Here is an 18,195-nt window from a genome sequence, read left to right on the forward strand (position 1 = left end):
AATATCCATTCCCTCTCTATCTGAAAACCAGAGAGATTTGTATCAATTCCCAACTCAGCTGTGTGAGAGAGATTCAAAAAGTCTGTGGCAAAATGGAGTTTAAAGGCAGGTTATGTTAGTACAGAAAAAACGGAAATCCACGCATAGTTTTTTCCCTAATTTCAAAGACCCCCTCCTCCCCTTATACTGCCTTGCCCCACTGAGCGCCCTGGTCCGCCTGGGGAGCACGGGCCGAAACTGCACTGTGGCAATTTTCGAGGGAGCACACGCCGGGCAGAGCGGAGTGTGCTTCTGCCTAGGACAGAGCGGCCAGGCTGCCGGCCTCCACTCTGCTTGGTACCCAGCGTGGAACATGGGACAAGCCACTGCGCCTCTCTCAGCTCCAGCCCTGCTGTTGACAAAGCAAGCTCCCCAGGGCCCCGCTGAGAGCTAATCGGCTTCTCCTTAGCATTGGAGCCAGTACTTCGGCCTCTACCTTCCAGTGTAGACCTGGTTTCTCCGCTGTCACTCCCGCTTGGTGAAGCCTGCAAACGCGGGCCTAGGGTTGCAGCATGACAATCGAAGTGCTATATAGTAAAATACTGCGAGATGACGACACAGGACACTGGGTCCTGGCCCTAACTCTCTCTCCTGCCCCAGCGCTGTCCCAGTGAGACGCATTCCTGAGGAACTGGGCCAAGTCCCTCTCCCACTGTAGGTAGCACGCTGGACGCCCAGCAACAGCAACGCCACACAACCGTGACTTCGGAGAGCTTTATTTACTTTTTTAACTCACACATAGGCAAAGCTCTGTGCTTCCACAGCTCGCGGGGAAACCTCATCACCATCACTGACAACGCACGCTCGCCCACTGCCGCTCTGGGGATGGCCTTTGCTCTTTCTAGAACTCTCTATGCAGCCTGGAAACATTGACCCGGAAGTGAAACCGTGAGACAATCCCGCTCCCCCCACAACTGCTTCCGGGGAGGTCACAGCCAGCACCAGCACTGGTCCGGCACGGTTCTCTTTCCTCATCTTTCAGAGGCGGCACCCAGGCTCCCTGGGGACGCCAAGGTTTTACGTTCCCCCTAAATGCACATCTCTCAGCGGAGTCCGGGTCCTCTCCAGCAGGACCTGGGGGCCTCAAGGTGCGTGGAGTGTCCCGCAGGAGGAAACTGCTTTTCTCCCGCGGCTTATTTCCGCAGCTCTGGTCTGAGTGGACGGTCCTCCCGGCGAGGGGCTGGCCCCGGGGCCTCCTCCCCAGGGGCGCTCCTGGTGGCCTCCTCGTAGGAGGGCGGGAAGCCGAGCGAGGGCAGGGGGGCGTCCCAGGGCAGCGGGGAGTAGGCGAAGTCCTGCTCGGTGCTCCAGGGCCGGCCGGGCAGGAAGTCGGCCGCCTGGGCGGCGGCGGTGGGGTGCAATGGCACGTCGGGGCTGGAGCCCGGGCCCGTGGGCGGCGCGCGCTTGCAGCGCCGGTACAGGAAGAGCAGCACGAAGGCCAGGAAGAGCAGGACAGTGGCCGGGAGGAGGGTGCACAGGAAGGGCTCTGCGTCTTCCCTCGTGGAGCTCGCCCTCTGGGCACCCTGCAGGTGAGGTGGGCGGGAGTTAGGTGTTGCTAAGGTCGTAGGGGGCCCTCTGGGCGTCTTTGAGCTAGGCGGGAGCCAGGAGCCTGGAACTGCATCTTGGGCTCCCACATGGGTGCAGGGATCCAAGTCCCTGGGCCATCCTTCCCTGCTTTCTCAGGCATATTAGCAGGGGGCTGAATCAGAAGTACAGAAACGGACCTGGACTGGTACCCATATGGGATGCCAGTGTTGCAGGTGGCTTAACCTGCTGTCCCACAATGCTCCGGGGGAATTTTTACTAGTTATGTACTTATTTAAAATTAGACCCAAATCTAACTTCTACATGTTCTTTACTTCTGGAACAAAATCTCATAGTGAGTTCATATCACGTATCAATAATCAGTGACTCCTGGTTTGATAGCTGGCACTTCTAAAGAGTGAGATTTTTCTTTACTTAATGTACACTAAACTGATCTTCTGTTAAAAAAAAAAAAAAAGAAAAGAAACTATCAATTCCCAACTTGACTCTCACTGGGATTAAACATGACAATAGGTCTGATCTGATTTCATCATAATTTAAAAAAAAATCATCTATTATTTTTCACTTTATGTTTCTGTGTGGGAACAAACTGTTGAAATCCTTACTTAAGGTATACTAAGCTGATCTTCTGTATACTAAGATAATCGAAAATGAATCTTGATGTGAATGGAAGGGGAGAGGGAGTGGGAAAGGGGAGGGTGGTGGGTGGGAGTGACGGTATGGGGGGGAAAGCCATTGTAACCCATGAGACGTACTTTGGAAATTTATATTCATTAAATAAAAGATAAAAAAAAAATAAAAAAAAAAAAGAGTGAGATTTTTCAAATGCCTTAAATTTGCTTTTGCAATATTTGTAGGATAAATATGGGCATTTTGGGGGGAAATTTTAAAGAAAAAATTACGGATCAATACTTAGGTGACATAAAAGGTATTGATTTTGTAGTTCTAGCTCACAAAAATTATGATGGTTCCTGATGTACTAAGCATGAGTAATATGATAGGCTTGACAGCATGCTCAGGGGTAAAATCGGAAAGCAACAGGAAGAAAGTACTCTAATTGCATCGACATTGCTTTTACTACAGCTACTAAGAAATAATGAAGTATGAAAACATTTCTCTAATGTAAAACATACAAGAGACAGTCTCAGTGCTGTATCCATTGTAATGGAAGGAAAGCAAACATCCTAAACCCTTAATGTTTGGAATAAGCAAGCAAAATATTAATCTCTACATGCTTATTTAAAATGAAACATAAAAATTAAACTCTGGGGCTGGGGTTATTCCTCTGATTTTGCTGGGAAAAATACGTTGCTGGTCCCAGGTCCTTAGGAGACTGACTTGACTTGTGTTGCTTTTGTGATTTTTTTACTTTAGCCCCCACAGACTTTACAATGATGCATGTGTTTTGATGCAAAATTAAATGGTGTCTTTAATATTGATATTGCCCAGTATTTTTTCTTGGTTAGATATGAGTTAAGGTATTTTAGATTAACCATTATCTTTGGGTTCTGACAGCTCTGGGTTTGAATTCTGATACAACTTTCAGACACCTATGTGACCCTGGGCCTGGATTTTCTCCTCAGGAGTTATCATGAGAAATAACTAAAATAACGTATGCAAAGCATGTGGTGAATTAAGTATGTATATATTTATATCTCAGGGACGCAAATGGTCAAATTTAACAATAAAGCAGGTAGGAGGTATCTAGAAATTAGGCAAGGCTAGAAAATATAGTGAAGGTAAAATCAGTCATTCCTAAATTCATATTTTGATATGCTTTCTGAAAAGATATTTTAGTAACATTTTTATGTGTGTGATTATTGAGTTATATTTCTGAATTACAGATTCTGTTTTTCTTTCTATTTCAGTATCACAATTTAACTTAAAATCTCTTGTGATACAATATGCAGCTCTGATTATAAAAGCGTATGAGTAGATGAGCCATTAAATTACTATAAATATTAAGAAATCAAGTTGGAGTCAAAAGGGAATTAATTATAGTTTGTTTTGTCCCTCAACATGAATCATTACAAATATTAAAACTGTTCTCTTTTAGTACTTAAACCAATCACTCCTTCATCTCTGTAAATAAGAACCATTATTCACAACCCATTTTTCTTCTTTCTCTATTTACAATATGGACGATCATGGTTTCTGATCAGTTGTGGCCATGAGATTTGAAATTCTTTGTTATACCCTTTAAGTTTTCGTGCCCTGTAAGTTCCATGAACATGAAATGTAAAGTTACTTAATTTTGACTTGAAAGATATAATAGGTAGTATTGTTTACAGTCATGCCGCTTGTGGTGGTGTCAATATTGGTTGCAAAAACTGGAGAAAAAATAAATCCCACAATCCCTGCTGAAATCAGGACTTCCATTCTTTGAGTTAAATTTATCCAAATAGCAAGTTGCTCTAGGAGGTTTCTCTAACACAGCAGGTTAGGATAGTTGCCTTTTTCTCAGTTAAGAGATGCACAGAAGTATAAAGCAGGTTTATTTTGTTACCCTTAATTTGCTTATTTAATTATTGTAATTTGTGAAACTTATTAATTTTTTAGTAGAGAAAGGATATCTTTTAGTCAAATGTTCTAGTTTCTTCACTAGTCTCAAAGTCTCTTAACTTGATATTTTTTGATGTGTACATTCACTCAAGGACTTTTCAGGGAATATTTTAAACATCCAGTTAAAAATAACTGCTGAAGAATAAATTTCTCTATATGAACAGTATGCATACACACACACACACACAGTATACACATATATATAAAAGTTGAGTCTGGATAACTTAAATGCCAGTCTCACCAGCTGATTTTCCAGAAAAGGAGAAAAGAGATTTGTTGCCCCTTTTCTTGTGCAGTCAGCAGTGTCACTCATAAAATTCTTTGTTTTTAGGTTTCTGCAAACACTGATCAAGGCTCCTTAGGTGACTTGTCAGACAAAGCAAAGCCCTTGTTGCCCTCTTTAGAGACAAAACCTCCTTAATCCCCTCCTGTCCTTTTTTCTGCCAACTCCTTGGACACAGTGTTCCTTACGCAGCCAAGAATTGAAGGGACTCTTAATTTTGTATATAAAGACATTGCTTATTGAGCAAAGGACAAAGCTGTGACATCAAGGCACCAAATATTGACTCTTAGCTTCATGTGTTCCCTAATGTTTGATAGATCAAGTCTTTTTAGGCTATGTTTATGGCAAGTAGTTTTTTTTTTTTTTTTAACTTAAATGTTTCATTGTAAAAATACAACTTTAAATTACTCTGTTTAGATCATGCCAATCAATGCATTCATATTTTTGTTGTATTCAAAAAGCAAGATGTTGTCACTAAGTCTGGACATCCTAAAAAGATAGGCATTGTAGGTTTGAAAACTGACGAGGACACTTCGGGGAAGAAAAGGCTGAAGCCAGGGGTACAGACCTGTAGCTGGGTCTCCTGAAGAGGCAGGCTTGGTTCGCTTGTTAGCCACTCGTCTGTCCCCCTGCCAGCATGACCGAACTTCCTCCAGCTGCTGCCCAGCAGTCCCCGCATGTTCGCAACCCACGGGTGCCCAGCCACCCTTCCACCTTGCTGCCCAGGTTTCCACGCGGCTGCTTGCCCTTGGCCCGGATCCAGGTGGTTGTGTTCGGCCGAAGGTTGTTGGTAAATTCGCCTTCTGATGAATGCAACAGGGAAAAGAAACCAACCAGAGAGCCCTCTCAGGACTGACTGCGTTTAAAGTCAGAGCCTCTAGGTTTGTTTTTGTGGCCTCTATCCCTACAGGGGTTGGCATCAGATATCAGCAATGGGAGAGCTTTGTGCAGCAGCATAAGTACTGAGCAACAAATAAAGAGCCGCTTATATTTACGTGTGATTAAGACTCTCGCCCTTCCTTTCTGGTACCCCTCTCCAGAAACATATCTGGTCAAGAAAAACTACCTGAGCTGGATTTTCTTTACCTGTTTCTGGATTCTGCAGTACAGAGATAAGGGGTATTTGGTAGAAAAGCAAGGATTTGTTAATGATATTTTATTGAATTATTTATCATTAGGCATCTTTCATCTAAAGTTGTACGGAAGCCAGACAAACAATAGCTTACATGGTTTAGATGGAATATTTGCTGATTTCAATTTTTTTTTTAAATTGAATTGTGAGTATCTAAAAAGGTTTCTTATTATCCTGTGGACTTTATGAAATTATTCATATGAAGCTTATTGAATTTGAACATTCATGAGTTAACTTTGGGGTATTTAATGGAGCATGGGTATTATTTTGCTTTTAAGACATTATCTTGTCCATTTTGTGCGCCAATAACAAGATACCTGAGACTGGGTAATTTATATAAAGGATAGACATTTATTTCTCATAGTTCTGGAGGCCGGGAAGTACAAAATAGGGGTGGTGGCATTTGGTGTCCAGGGAGGGCCACCCTGCTGCCTCCTCTCTGGCAGAAGGCATAGGGCAAGCTAGCCAAATGCTGAGTGACACCTCTTGTAAGCATTAAACCTGTTAACGAGGAAGGAGCCCTCATGGCTTCATCATCTTTATTTTTTTCCAGAGTTATAAATATATATTTATGTTTAATATACATATACTGCAACTTGCTTTTTTTTTTGAACCTAGAAACCTTTTATTTAAGGTATACAAACTTAATGCGTTTCATATATACAAATTTAGGAACATAGTGATTCTTCCCACTCTACCTTCCCTCCTGCCTGCATTCCCACCCTTCCTCTTCTCCCTTCTATTCCTATTCCTATTCCTATTCCTATTATTTTTAAGAAAGATCTATTTTCAGTTAACTTTATACACATAAGATTAACCCTACACTAAGTAAAGAGTTCAACGAATAATGTGGGGAAAAAAAAAAATGGTCCTCAACAGTCGAGACGAGGGCTGCCTCACCTCTTACTATCACTTTGGTAGCTCCTGACTTTAGAGACAAAGTGTTCAAACTGTAACAGATATAAATATGGTAGTAAATTATTCCTGTTAGTTTAGTAAGTGTCATAGATTTACTTAGAACGTCAAAGCCATATCCTTAACCAAAGCGTCCAAGTGATGGTCATGATGTGGAAGTTATATTTCTTTTTTTTTTTTTTTAAAGATTTTTTATTTTATTTATTTGAGAGGTAGAGTTACAGACAGTGAGAGGGAGAGACAGAAAGAAAGGTCTCCCATCCACTGGTTCACTCCCCAAATGGCCACAATGGCTGGAGCTGTGCTTATCTGAAGCCAGGAGCCAGGAGCTTCTTCTGGGTCTCCCACGCGGGTGCAGGGGCCCAAGGACTTGGGCCATCTTCTACTGCTTTCCCAGGCCATAGCAGAGAGCTGGATGAGAAGAGGAGCAGCCAGGACTAGAACTGGTACCCACATGGGATGCCGGAGCTGCAGACGGATGATTAACCTACTGTGCCACAGCGCCAGCCCCAATGTGGAAGTCATATTTCTTAACTGGGACCCTGCACTTCCCTCCCACCCAGCATGCTGCCTTTTGTTAATTAGGATTTTCAAATACTGGCCCCTGGTGGTCTCTGCTTAGGTTTTGGGGGTTGGTTGATTACAGGAGTAGCGAACACCAACCCATAAAATAATTTTATCTTAGCCTACCAAGGCACCTGCAAGTAGGACTTGAAGTTCAGTAAATCTACAGAAGGCTAATTGTTAAGTTAATAATTTTATATGGCCCATGAATGATATCATTAATACCCAAATGGCTCTTGGCAGAGGCAAGGTTCCCCAGCCCTGTACCTTGTCGATACATGGTTTTCATTACTCTTTCAAACACAGCTGCCCTCCTGGATAGAATGTGACACTTTCCCAAACTTCTCGTTTGTGGTTTAAGTTTTCCCTGAGTTTCCCAGTGTCTCACTCAGTATCCTAGTGTGGAACACTGCTTTCATTTTATCCTTTTATTTCTTGTAGTGGAGAAAACTGATTCTGTGCTTTCAGTTAAACTGTTGCCTTTTCTGATGGACTCTTACTTTAAAGTAGATCCTGTATCTTCATCCCTGATGCCTTGGGAACATCTGGCAACAGGTGTACTACTTGTGTTTTTTTTTTTTTTTTTTGCATGCTAGTGGCTTTGCCAAAACTATAGCCTCTGCATGAACCATCTTTCTATACCTTATTTAATTATATAAATAGCTCTACTTCCTGAGAAGCAAAGTGGCAGTCTGTGTCAAAAGTGTTAAATATGTTTCTAACACCAACCATCTTCTAGCAGTAACTAAATTGCATTTAAAAAAACCCTACTTTTATGGATACATTTTTGAGGACCAAGAGAAATAAATTATACACATAAAATATTAGAAGGTGATAAATACAATGGCTAAAAAAGTAAGTGGAAGAGTAAAAAGGAAGTGACTTTTTAAAGACTTATTTATTTGAGTTACAGAGAGAGGTAGAGACAGAATCTTCTACCTGCTGGTTGACTTTCCAAATGGGTGCAACTGCCAGGGCTGGATGAAGCCAAAGCCAGGAGACAGGAGCTTCATCAAGGTCTCCTATGAGTGCGGGGACCCAGCTACTTGGGCTGTCTTACGTTGCTTTCCCAGGTGTATTAGCAGGGAGTGAGATCAGAAGTGGAGCATCTGGGACATGAACTGGCATCCATACAGGATGCTAGTGTTGCAAGCAATGGTTTAACCCTGCTGTGCCGCAGTGCTGGCCCCAGGTTTGAACACTTTTAAAGTTAGTAGTCAATTAGAACTTCTAGTATTTGAGCAAAGACCTGAAGGATGCAAGGGACTGATCATGGAGACATTGGATGAAAGTGCATTGCATAACAAAGGTATAACCAGAGCAAAGGTCCTGTGGCAGGCATGTAAATACCTGGTTGTTTCACCAGATGGCTAGGAGAGATGTAGATGAGGTCAGCCAGGAGATGTGGGGGATGGAAAGGCAGCATAGAATTCAATGTATAAGAGCATTGTCAGAATTTTGGCATTTCTTCTTAGCAAAACTGAGGAGCCGTGTAGAATTTTAAGCACAGATGTGACAAGATCTGACTTCCATTTACAAATATCACTCAGGCCTCTTTGTTATAGATATAAAACAGGGTGACAAGTTAGGGGCTTTTTGAATAATTAGGAAAGGGATGGGCATTGGATTATAGTAGTTATGATGCCACTTAGGATGGCTGATTTCTATACTGGAGTGTCTAGGTTCAAGTCTCTAGCTCCATTCCCAATTCCAGCTTCTGCTAATGCCCACCCTGGGAAGCAGAGTGATGGCTGAAGTACTTAAGTCCCTGCCACCCACGTAGGAGACCCACTTGGAGTTCTGAGCTCTTGGCTTTGAGTTGACCCAGGCCTGGCTGTTGTGGGCATTTGGGCATTGGATTAAAGATCTCTGTCCTTGTCTCTGCATTTCAAATATAATGAAAACAAGTAATGAAAGTTTTAAAAAATAGATCAGAAATAATGGATCAGAGTAATAGCCATGGAGATGGTAAGAGTCTAGATTTTGGATATATTTTATGGGCCTAGGCAACAAGATTTGTTGAAGAACTGAAGGTGGCATAAAGAAAGATCTAGAAAGATCCCAAGATTTTAGGTTTGAGCAATCAGAATGACTGTTGTCATTTACAGAGAGAATGAAGATGCTCTGGTGGGGAATTGTTTTGCTTTGTTTTTAAAACAAGAAGGATAGATATCAGCAGCTGAGTTCTGGACAGGGCAAGTTTCCAGTGTCTGAGTTTGGATATTTGAGTGCAAAGGAAAGGACTGGACTAGAAATATTAGTTAGTTAAATACTGTCAAGGAACAGTATTTAAGGATGGGGGACTTACTGAGCACAGGAATGAATGTTGTTAGGATAAGCAGGCAGAGTGATTGGGCAATGAAGTAGAAAGGGAACTAAAGGTGTGTGGGGTGCTGGAATCCAAGTGAAAAATTTTTTTTCATGATATTTAATTTTTATTTTTTAAACTTTTATTTAATATAAGTTATCAAAGTATAACTTTTGAATTATAGTGGCTTTCCCCCACCAATAACCACCCTCCCACCCACAACCATTCCATCTCCCACTCCCTCTCCCATCCCATTCTTCATCAAAATTCATTTTCAATTTTTTTTTTTTGACAGGCAGAGTGGACAGTGAGAGAGAGAGAGAGAGAAAGGTCTTCCTTTGCCGTTGGTTCACCCTCCAATGGCCGCGGCTGGCGTGCTGCGGCTGGCGTACCGTGCTGATCTGTTGGCAGGAGCCAGGTACTTCTCCTGGTCTCCCATGGGGTGCAGGGCCCAAGCACTTGGGCCATCCTCCACTGCACTCCCGGGCCACAGCAGAGAGCTGGCCTGGAAGAGGGGCAACCAGGACAGAATCCGGCGCCCCGAAAGGGACTAGAACGTGGTGTGCCGGCGCCGCAAGGTGGAGGATTAACCTATTGAGCTGCGGTGCTGGCCTCAATTATCTTTATATACAGAAGATCAATTTAGTATATAGTAAGTAAAGAATTCAATAGTTTGCACCCACACAGAAACACAAAGTATAAAGTACTGTTTGAGTACTAGTTATACTGTTAATTCACATGTTTCTAGGAGAGAGTGATTGTCTATCTCAATACCACTGTATGATCAGAAACATGAATGAAGTTTACTATTGGATTTAAATGAGAGTAGTGGGAGAATGGTTAGTAGTTACTTGGACAAGAGCAGTTTTGAAGCGGTATTTGGGGAAGAGCCTGACTGGAATGGTTTTGAGAGAGAAAGGGAGGAGAATAATTGGAGGTAGTGCATATGAGCAACTCTTGATTTACCCTTCTGGAAAGGGGAAGAGAGAAATGGCACAGTAGCTGCATGGAGAAAGAGTCAAGATCAAGGTGATAGATCATAGAGACAAGAGACCATCAGTATGTATCAGCTCTTAGCAATTCCACTTCTAGGAATTCTTCAAGAAATAATATGGTAGTTATTCAAAGATATGATCTGCTAAGTACTCTAAGATATATATTGTTTTTATTTATTTATTTATTTATTTATTTATTTTGACAGGCTGAGTGGACAGTGAGAGAGAGAGACAGAGAGAAAGGTCTTCCTTTTGCTGTTGGTTCACCCTCCAATGGCCGCGCCGCGGCCGGCGTGCTGCGGCCGGCGCGCCGTGCTGATCTGATGGCAGGAGCCAGGAGCCAGGTGCTTTTCCTGGTCTCCCATGGGGTGCAGGGCCCAAGCACCTGGGCCATCCTCCACTGTACTCCCTGGCCACAGCAGAGAGCTGGCCTGGAAGAGGGGCAACCGGGACAGAATCCGGTGCCCCGACCGGGACTAGAACCTGGTGTGCTGGTGCCGCTAGGCGGAGGATTAGCCTAGTGAGCTGCGGCGCCGGCCTCTAAGATATATATTGTTGAAAGATGCTTGAACACAGCTGTCAATATTAATGAACTGGAAATTGTTTAAATGTCTAGAAATAATTGGTTAGTTGAGATGTAAACCTGAGATACCATCTGAAAATAAAAACCAGAAAGATATAAACATTTCGCACGTTATGAGTAACTTGTCAGAAAATGGCACTATAGTTGATTATAAATTTGCATGTGTCTACAAATAGGAAAAACGTTATTGCTAGCAACATTTATAAGTAGTGAGGTGATAGGTTGTCTTTATGAAACTTTTAAAAAAAATTTTTTTATTTGACAGGCAGAGTTAGAAAGGTCTTCCCTCCATTGGTTCACCCCCCAAAATGGCCGCCACGTCTGGTGTGCTGCGCCGATCCGAAGCCAGGAGCCAGGTGCTTCCTCCTGGTCTCCCATGCGGGTGCAGGGCCCAAGCACTTGGGCCATCCTCCACTGCACTCCTGAGCCACAGTAGAGAGCTGGACTGGAAGAGGAGCAACCAGGACTGGAACCCGGTGCCCATATGGGATGCCGGCGCCGCAGGCAGAGGATTAGCCAAGTGAGCCATGGCGCTGGCCCTTTATGGAACTTTTAAAATCTAATTTTATGATTTTTATGAGTACATGTTATGTAAATAAAGGGTAATAGTTTCAAAGTTTGCCTATCCTTGAAGGCCCACATAAAAACAATCCTGGGGTAATATTCTATAATTTCCTGTCCTCCACCCAGATTAGAATGAACCATTATTGCCTCTGATTTCCACAGCATTTTCATTAATATTATAGCACTTATTTGAGTCAACTTTCTATTATTCCATCAACAAATTAGGGTATTATTAGTTGACTTAGAACGGATTCACTGAGGCTGGCGCTGCGGCTCACTAGGCTAATCCTCCACCTGCAGCGCTGGCACACCATGTTCTAGTCCCGGTAGGGGTGCTGGATTCTGTCCTGGTTGCCCCTCTTCCAGGCCAGCTCTCTGCTGTGGCCTGGGAGTGCAGTGGAGGATGGCCCAAGTGCTTGGGCCCTGCACCCCATGGGAGACCAGGATAAGTACCTGCCTCCTGCCAACAGATCAGCACGGTACGCCAGCCGCAGCACGCCGGCCGCGGCCATTGGAGGGTGAACCAACGGCAAAGGAAGACCTTTCTCTCTCTCTCTCTCTCTCTCACTGTCCACTCTGCCTGTCAAAAAAATTTTTTTCAAAAAAAAAAAGGGGACTCACTGAAGAGTTAAGTAAAATATTGTTTATGCTGTGACTCGAAATTTGTTCAGATAGACAGGGCCAATAATCTGGATTCACTGGAACTACTTAGAAAAATGCTGTCATATTTCAACTCTTAAGTGTGTGCGGGTTTTAATGACCCAAGTCTCTCTTTTATCTTCACTGCACATACTCACTGATTTATTTTTTCCCCCACATGAAAAGGAGAGTATTTCCTTTCACTTCCATGAGGTTGTTAACTGTCTCACATTCTCCAGCTCAAGACTTTGGCTAAATGGAAATTACAGACAATGATCATGGTTAATCCAAAAATCCCATTATCTACCTCTTAAGCTTCTCTTGATATTCCCAAACTCAGCATAGAATGTTGTTTATATTATGCCTTTCTTATGCTTTATTCTCTTCTAAAACTCCATTTGACTGCTCTATTACCCACCACCCTATTAATTTGCTGTTGTATTTTCAAAAAGTATCCAGACTTCCAGGTTTTCTGGTTTGATTGGTTGTGGATCAGTTGGTCATGGGGAGATGATTTGTCATTGTTTCACATATTTCATTTTTTTCTGGGCCAATAAAAAAAAGTCTCAGAAAATGAAATGATTAGAGAACAGTTGAATAAACCAAAGATGACTATAGGGAGACAGCATTTCTTTTTCCACATTCAGTTTCTAAGCTAGGAAATACATTTGAATTTTCATAAACTGGTCAGTATACTGTCTCCAGATGCTATTGTAAGAATTAAGGCAGCTGATTTGATTAGGGTGACAGAAACACTAATCAGTAGACTGCAGGCAGCCCCGTGATGAATCACCCTCCCTGAATCAGACTCCCATGGAAACTCAGGGTTCACCAAAGGGTCACAGATCTGCTCTTTGGTTTTGTTAAACTTTGGCCTTGGTAATGTGAAAGGAAAATGATAGTTTGACTAATAAATCAACTGGCACTGCAAGCTACAAGAGGATAACTTGGAGTGATTTTAAAAACCAACTGAGAATGATAAAAATATTAAGATTATTTTGGAAAAATATAAGCACTGACAAGACTGCTGGTTGAAATAGAAGATGCTTTACAAAATTATGGAGGAGTAATTGCCATAAAATAGAAGATAATTTTGCTACTAAGTGAATATTCAAAGGAAATAAAATTAGCATGTCACAGGGGCATCTGCATGCACATGTTTGTTGCAGCGCTATTCACAATAGTCAAGATATGAAATCAATGGATGGATGGGTAGAAAAATGGGGTATATACACACAGTGGGATGATATTCAGTTTTTAAAAAGAAGAATGGTGTTCCTGTCATTTGTGACAATGTGGAAAAACCTGGAGGACATTATGTTAAGTGAAATAAACCAGGCACAGAGAAATTCTGCATGATACCACTTACATGTGAAACCTAATAATGTTGAATTCATAGAAGCAGAGAGTAGAGTGCTGGTTTATCCAGGGCTGCGGAGGGGGCAGAGAAATTTAGCAGGTATTAGATAAAGTTTGTAAAATTTGGGAAGAATGTGTTTGAGAGAGATTATAGCATGGAGGCCAAGTTAATAACAATATATTGTACATTGAAAATTTGCTAAGAGAATAGATGTTAAGTGTCCCCACACTTAACAAATAAATATGCAAGGGCAGAAAGGAAGGCAAAGGTCTCATGAGTTTAGTTCTATCAGTTTTGATTATTTTGTTCACTTCTGTAGTCATCACTTAAGATATAGAAACATTTCCATTACCTTGGAAATTTCCCTTATACCTTTAAAAATTTATTTGAAAGGGAAGAGCCAGAGGGTTATTTCAGAGACAGAGGGAGGAGGGAGAGAGAGCCTCCATCCCCTGGTTCACTCCGCAGATGCCTGCAACAGCTAGAGCTGGATTAGGCCAAAACTGGGAGTCTCTGGGTCTATCCTGTGGGTTTCAAGGACCCAAGTACCTGTTATTTCTCAGAGTGCTGTGTTTTCTGGTCATTTCACCTTCTCTCAGTTAATTTTTCTGATTTCTACTTATAATGGAAGAAAATAAATATTTTTAATGATCACATTTATTCGGAAAAATGAAAGCACAGTATGTGAAATTTAGGAGATTATGGTGTTCTCAAGTTATATATTCAGGTATTTCCTAATATTTGACCTTTCAATTTTTGTATCTAGAATCTAGGATGTTTAAAAAAATAATGGTTGCAGATATTTGGCAATTAAATTAATCTTAAATTCAAAACAGAAAATAATAGGCACATTTAGTTTAAAAACCCTTGTATAATTTGTGCATATGATGGTACTTTAAATGGTTAATGGAAAAATAGAATTAAAACAAATTTATTTTGGTGCAAAATTTCTTTGGCAAATCTATGCCTAACTTTTTTCAAAGTTTTATTTATTTATTTGAAAGGTGGAGTTACAGAGGCAGAGAGAGGGAGAGGGAGCGGGGGAGGGGGGGAGAGGGGAGAGGTCTTCCATCTGGTAGTTCACTCCCCAAATGGCCTCAATGGCTGTAACTGAGCCAATCCAAAGCCAGTAGCCATGAGTCTTCTCTGTGTCTCGCACGTGGGTGTAGGGGCCCAGGCACTTGGACCATTTTCCACTGCTTTCCTGGGCACATTAGCAGGGAGCTGGATTGGAAGTGGAGCACCTAGGACTTGAACAGCACTGGCCCCCAGTTTTTATGTAACATTCTATAATTGAGGGACTGTATCTTCCTCTCTGCAAGCAAATTTTTGAAATATTTACATAGATCAATCTCAGTTTATTAGGATACTTCAGAAAGTTCATGGGGAATGAGATTAAAAGATAAGTTTATTTTGGTATAAAACTAATTTAAAATCAATGCATAGTTTTTTCGCAATAGAAATTTTTCATGAAATTTTCAAAGTATTCCTTATAGATTCTTAGTATTCTTTCCCTATTCACATCTGCCAATACTTCCATGAGTTTGCTGGAATAAAGACTAGACCAGCCCACTCCCTGCCAATACACATTTATGCAAACAGAATAAAATCTGATGGGTTTGTGATGAGACATAAAACTGTGGAAATTCCATTTTAGGGGAAATGAGTTGGAAGTTTTCTGAATTGTTTCAATTCTATCTGTCTATACTCTTTTTCAGGTACTTTATATGGTTGGTTAACCCTTAGCAACATTACCATTTAAAGTTCTTTCAGGAAATTTTATATTTACAAAAAACAAAAAGGATGACTTTGGCAAGATCTTCACATCTGTGTTTCTAAAAATGTTGTCCTACTAATTCTAAATAGCACTGCGTAGGCAGGTTCTAGCAGTGTGAGGCTGTGACAAGGCTAACTCAGTTCTAAAGAGCAAAGTACAACTGAAGATATAAGCAGATGGATATAAGAGGGTGGAGGAGAAAACAAAAAGGAAGAGATCCTTTTTGTCTCATTTTTATCTCTAAAATTTACATCAGGTCCTGCACTTAGGTCTTTGATCCATTTTGAGTTGATTTTTGAATAGAGTGATAGGGTGATCAAATCTGTGTTCCATATGAGGATATCTAGTTTCTCCAGCACCGTTTATGGAAGATTGTCCTTTCCCTACTCTGTTTTTGGTATGTTTGTTCATAAGGGCTGTAGATACATGGATTTATTTCTTGAATTCTCTGTTTAATTGGTCTTTAAGTCTGTTATTGTTGTTTTGGGTACTATAGATATGTAATGTGTTTTGAGATCAAGTATTGTGATGCATCTAACTTTGTCATTTTTGAGTAAGGTTGCTTTGCTATTCAGGCTCTTTTTTGCTACCATGTGAATTGAATTTTTTTGTTGAGTTCTGTGAAGACTCATTTATATTTTGATGGAGATTGCATTGAATCTCAAAATCACTTTTTGTTGTGTGGATGTTTTAGTAATGTTAATTCTTACAATCAATGAACATTGGACATCTATTTTTGTATGTCTTCAGTTTCTCTCATCAGTGTTTTATAATTCAGTTTAAGGAATTATTTATTTGGGGCTGGAGCTGTGGTGTAGTGGGTGAAGCTGCTGCCTGCAGTCCGGGATCCCATATGAGCACCGGTTTGAGTCCTGGCTGCTCCACTTCTGATCCAGCTCTCTGCTATGGCCTGGGAAAGCAGTAGAAGATGGCACAAGTCCTTGGGCCCCTGCACCCACGTGGGAGACCCGGAAGAAGCTCCTGGCTCCTGGCTTCAGATAAGCACAGCTCCAGCCATTGTGGCCATTTGGGGAGTGGAGCCATCAAATGGAAGATTCCCTCTCCCTCTCCCTCTCCCTCTCCCTCTCCCTCTCCCTCTCCCTCTCCCTCTCCCTCCCCCTCCCCCTCCCCCTCCCCCTCCCCCTCCCCCTCCCCCTCCCCCTATAAATTTCATGTATTTCCTATATACAGATTCAGGAACATAGTGATGTCTCCCACCTTACCCTCCCTTCTGCCCATACTCCCACCCTTCTTCCTCTTCCCTCTCCTATTCCCACTCTTAATTTTTACAAAGATCTATTTTCAGTTTACTTTATACTCATAAGATTAACCCTACATTAAGTAAAGAATTCAACAAATAAATAGTATGAAGAAAAAAGCCTGTTCTTCAACACAGAGACGAGGGCTATAAACAATCATCGAATCTCAGAATGTCAATTTCACTCCAATACATTACATTTTGGATACTCTATTAGTTACCACAGATCAGAGAAAACATATAGTATCTGCCTTTTGGGAACTGGGTTATTTTACTACGTATAGTGGCTTCAGTGGTTTCCAGTGCATCAATTTGTTGCAAAAGACAGTCTTTTTTAACTGTTGAGTAGTATTCTACAGTGTGTGTGTATATATATATATATATATATATATATATATATCATAATTTCCTCATCCAGTCATCAGTTGATGGACATCTGGGTTGAATCCATGTCCTTAGCTTTTTTGAATTGTGCTGCAATTAAACAAGGGGGTATAGGTCACTCTTTCATATGCTGATTTCATTTTGTTTGGGTAAATTCCCAGGAGCCAGGAGTGGGATTTCTGGGATGTTTTCACATTTCTGAGGTATCTCCATTCTGTTTTCCACAATGGCTGCACCAGTTTACATTCCCACCAACAGTGGATCAAGATACCTTTTCTCCCACATCCTCACTAGCATATTATTGTTGTTGATTTCTGTATGAGAGCCATCCTAACTGGGGTGAGGTGAAACCTCATTGTTGTTTTGATTGGTATTTCCCTGATGACTAGTGATCCTGAACATTTTTTTCAGATGTCTGTTGACCATTTGAATTTCTCCTTTTGAAAAATGTCTGTTCAAGTCTTTTGGCCATTTGAGCTCTTTTAAGATTCTGGATATTAATCATTTATTGGTTTCATAGTTAGAAAATATTTTCTCCCATTCTGAAGGTTGCCTCTTCACTTTGCTGAGTGTTGCTTTTGCAGTGCAGAAACTTCTCAGCTTCTTGTAATCCCATTTGTCAATTTTGACTTTGATTGCCTGTGCTTCTGAGGTCTTTCCAAGAAGTCTTTGCCTATGCTAATGTCTTGCAGAGTTCACCCAATATTCTCTAGTATGCCGATGGTATCAGGTTGTAGATTTAGGTCCTTGATCTTTTTTGAGTGGATTTTTGTGTAAGGTTAAGTTAGGGGTCTTGTTTCATACTGCTGCAGGTAGAGATCCAGTTTTCCCAGCATAATTTGTAGAAGAGACTGTCTGTTTCTAGGGATTGATTTTAGCTCCTTTGTCAAAGATAAGTTGGTTGTAGATGAATGTATTGAGGAATGTTCCTTCTATACCCAGTTTGCTTTAAGGTTTTCATCATGTAAGGATGTCGTATTTTATCAAATGTTCTCTCTGCATCTATTGAGATAATCTTCAGTTTGTTGATCTTCAGTTTGTTAATGTGATGTATGACATTTATTGATTTGTGAATGTTGAACCATCCCTGTATACCTGGGATAAATCCCACTTGGTTTGGTTGGATGATCTTTCTGATGTGTTGTTAGATTTGATTAGCTAATATTTTGTTGAAGATTTTTGCATCTATGTTCATCAGAGATATTGGTTTACAGTTCACTTTCTCTAAGTTGTTTCTTTTTCTGGTTTAGGAGTTAGGGTGATGTTGGCTTCTTGGAATTTGGGAGGATT

At 41.4% G+C, this 18,195-nt stretch overlaps 1 protein-coding gene across 1 annotated transcript; it reads right to left on the reverse strand.

The window, feature by feature from the left end:
* Window positions 1-748: 748 nt before the first annotated feature.
* On the reverse strand, window positions 749-5,270 carry SMIM28 (small integral membrane protein 28). The gene is made up of 2 exons (XM_051854297.3): window positions 4,995-5,270; window positions 749-1,559 (listed from the first exon to the last, which is right to left on the reverse strand). The coding sequence occupies exons 1-2, from the start codon at window positions 5,103-5,105 to the stop codon at window positions 1,173-1,175; spliced, it is 498 nt and encodes a 165-aa protein (XP_051710257.3). The 5' UTR covers window positions 5,106-5,270; the 3' UTR covers window positions 749-1,172.
* Window positions 5,271-18,195: the final 12,925 nt, after the last annotated feature.

The sequence above is a fragment of the Oryctolagus cuniculus genome, chromosome 5, assembly GCF_051225735.1.
Source record: "Oryctolagus cuniculus isolate XC-2025 breed Fujian yellow rabbit chromosome 5, ASM5122573v1, whole genome shotgun sequence".
NCBI classification, from domain to species: domain Eukaryota; kingdom Metazoa; phylum Chordata; class Mammalia; order Lagomorpha; family Leporidae; genus Oryctolagus; species Oryctolagus cuniculus.

What these genes read in the sequence shown, in the direction of transcription:
- SMIM28 (XM_051854297.3), bottom strand. Translation starts at nt 5,105, where the DNA reads ATGCGGGGACTGCTGGGCAGCAGCTGGAGGAAGTTCGGTCATGCTGGC. An exon ending in TTCAGGAGACCCAGCTACAG is followed by an intron (nt 1,560 to 4,994) that starts GTCTGTACCCCT and finishes CCTCACCTGCAG; the next exon opens with GGTGCCCAGAGGGCGAGCTC.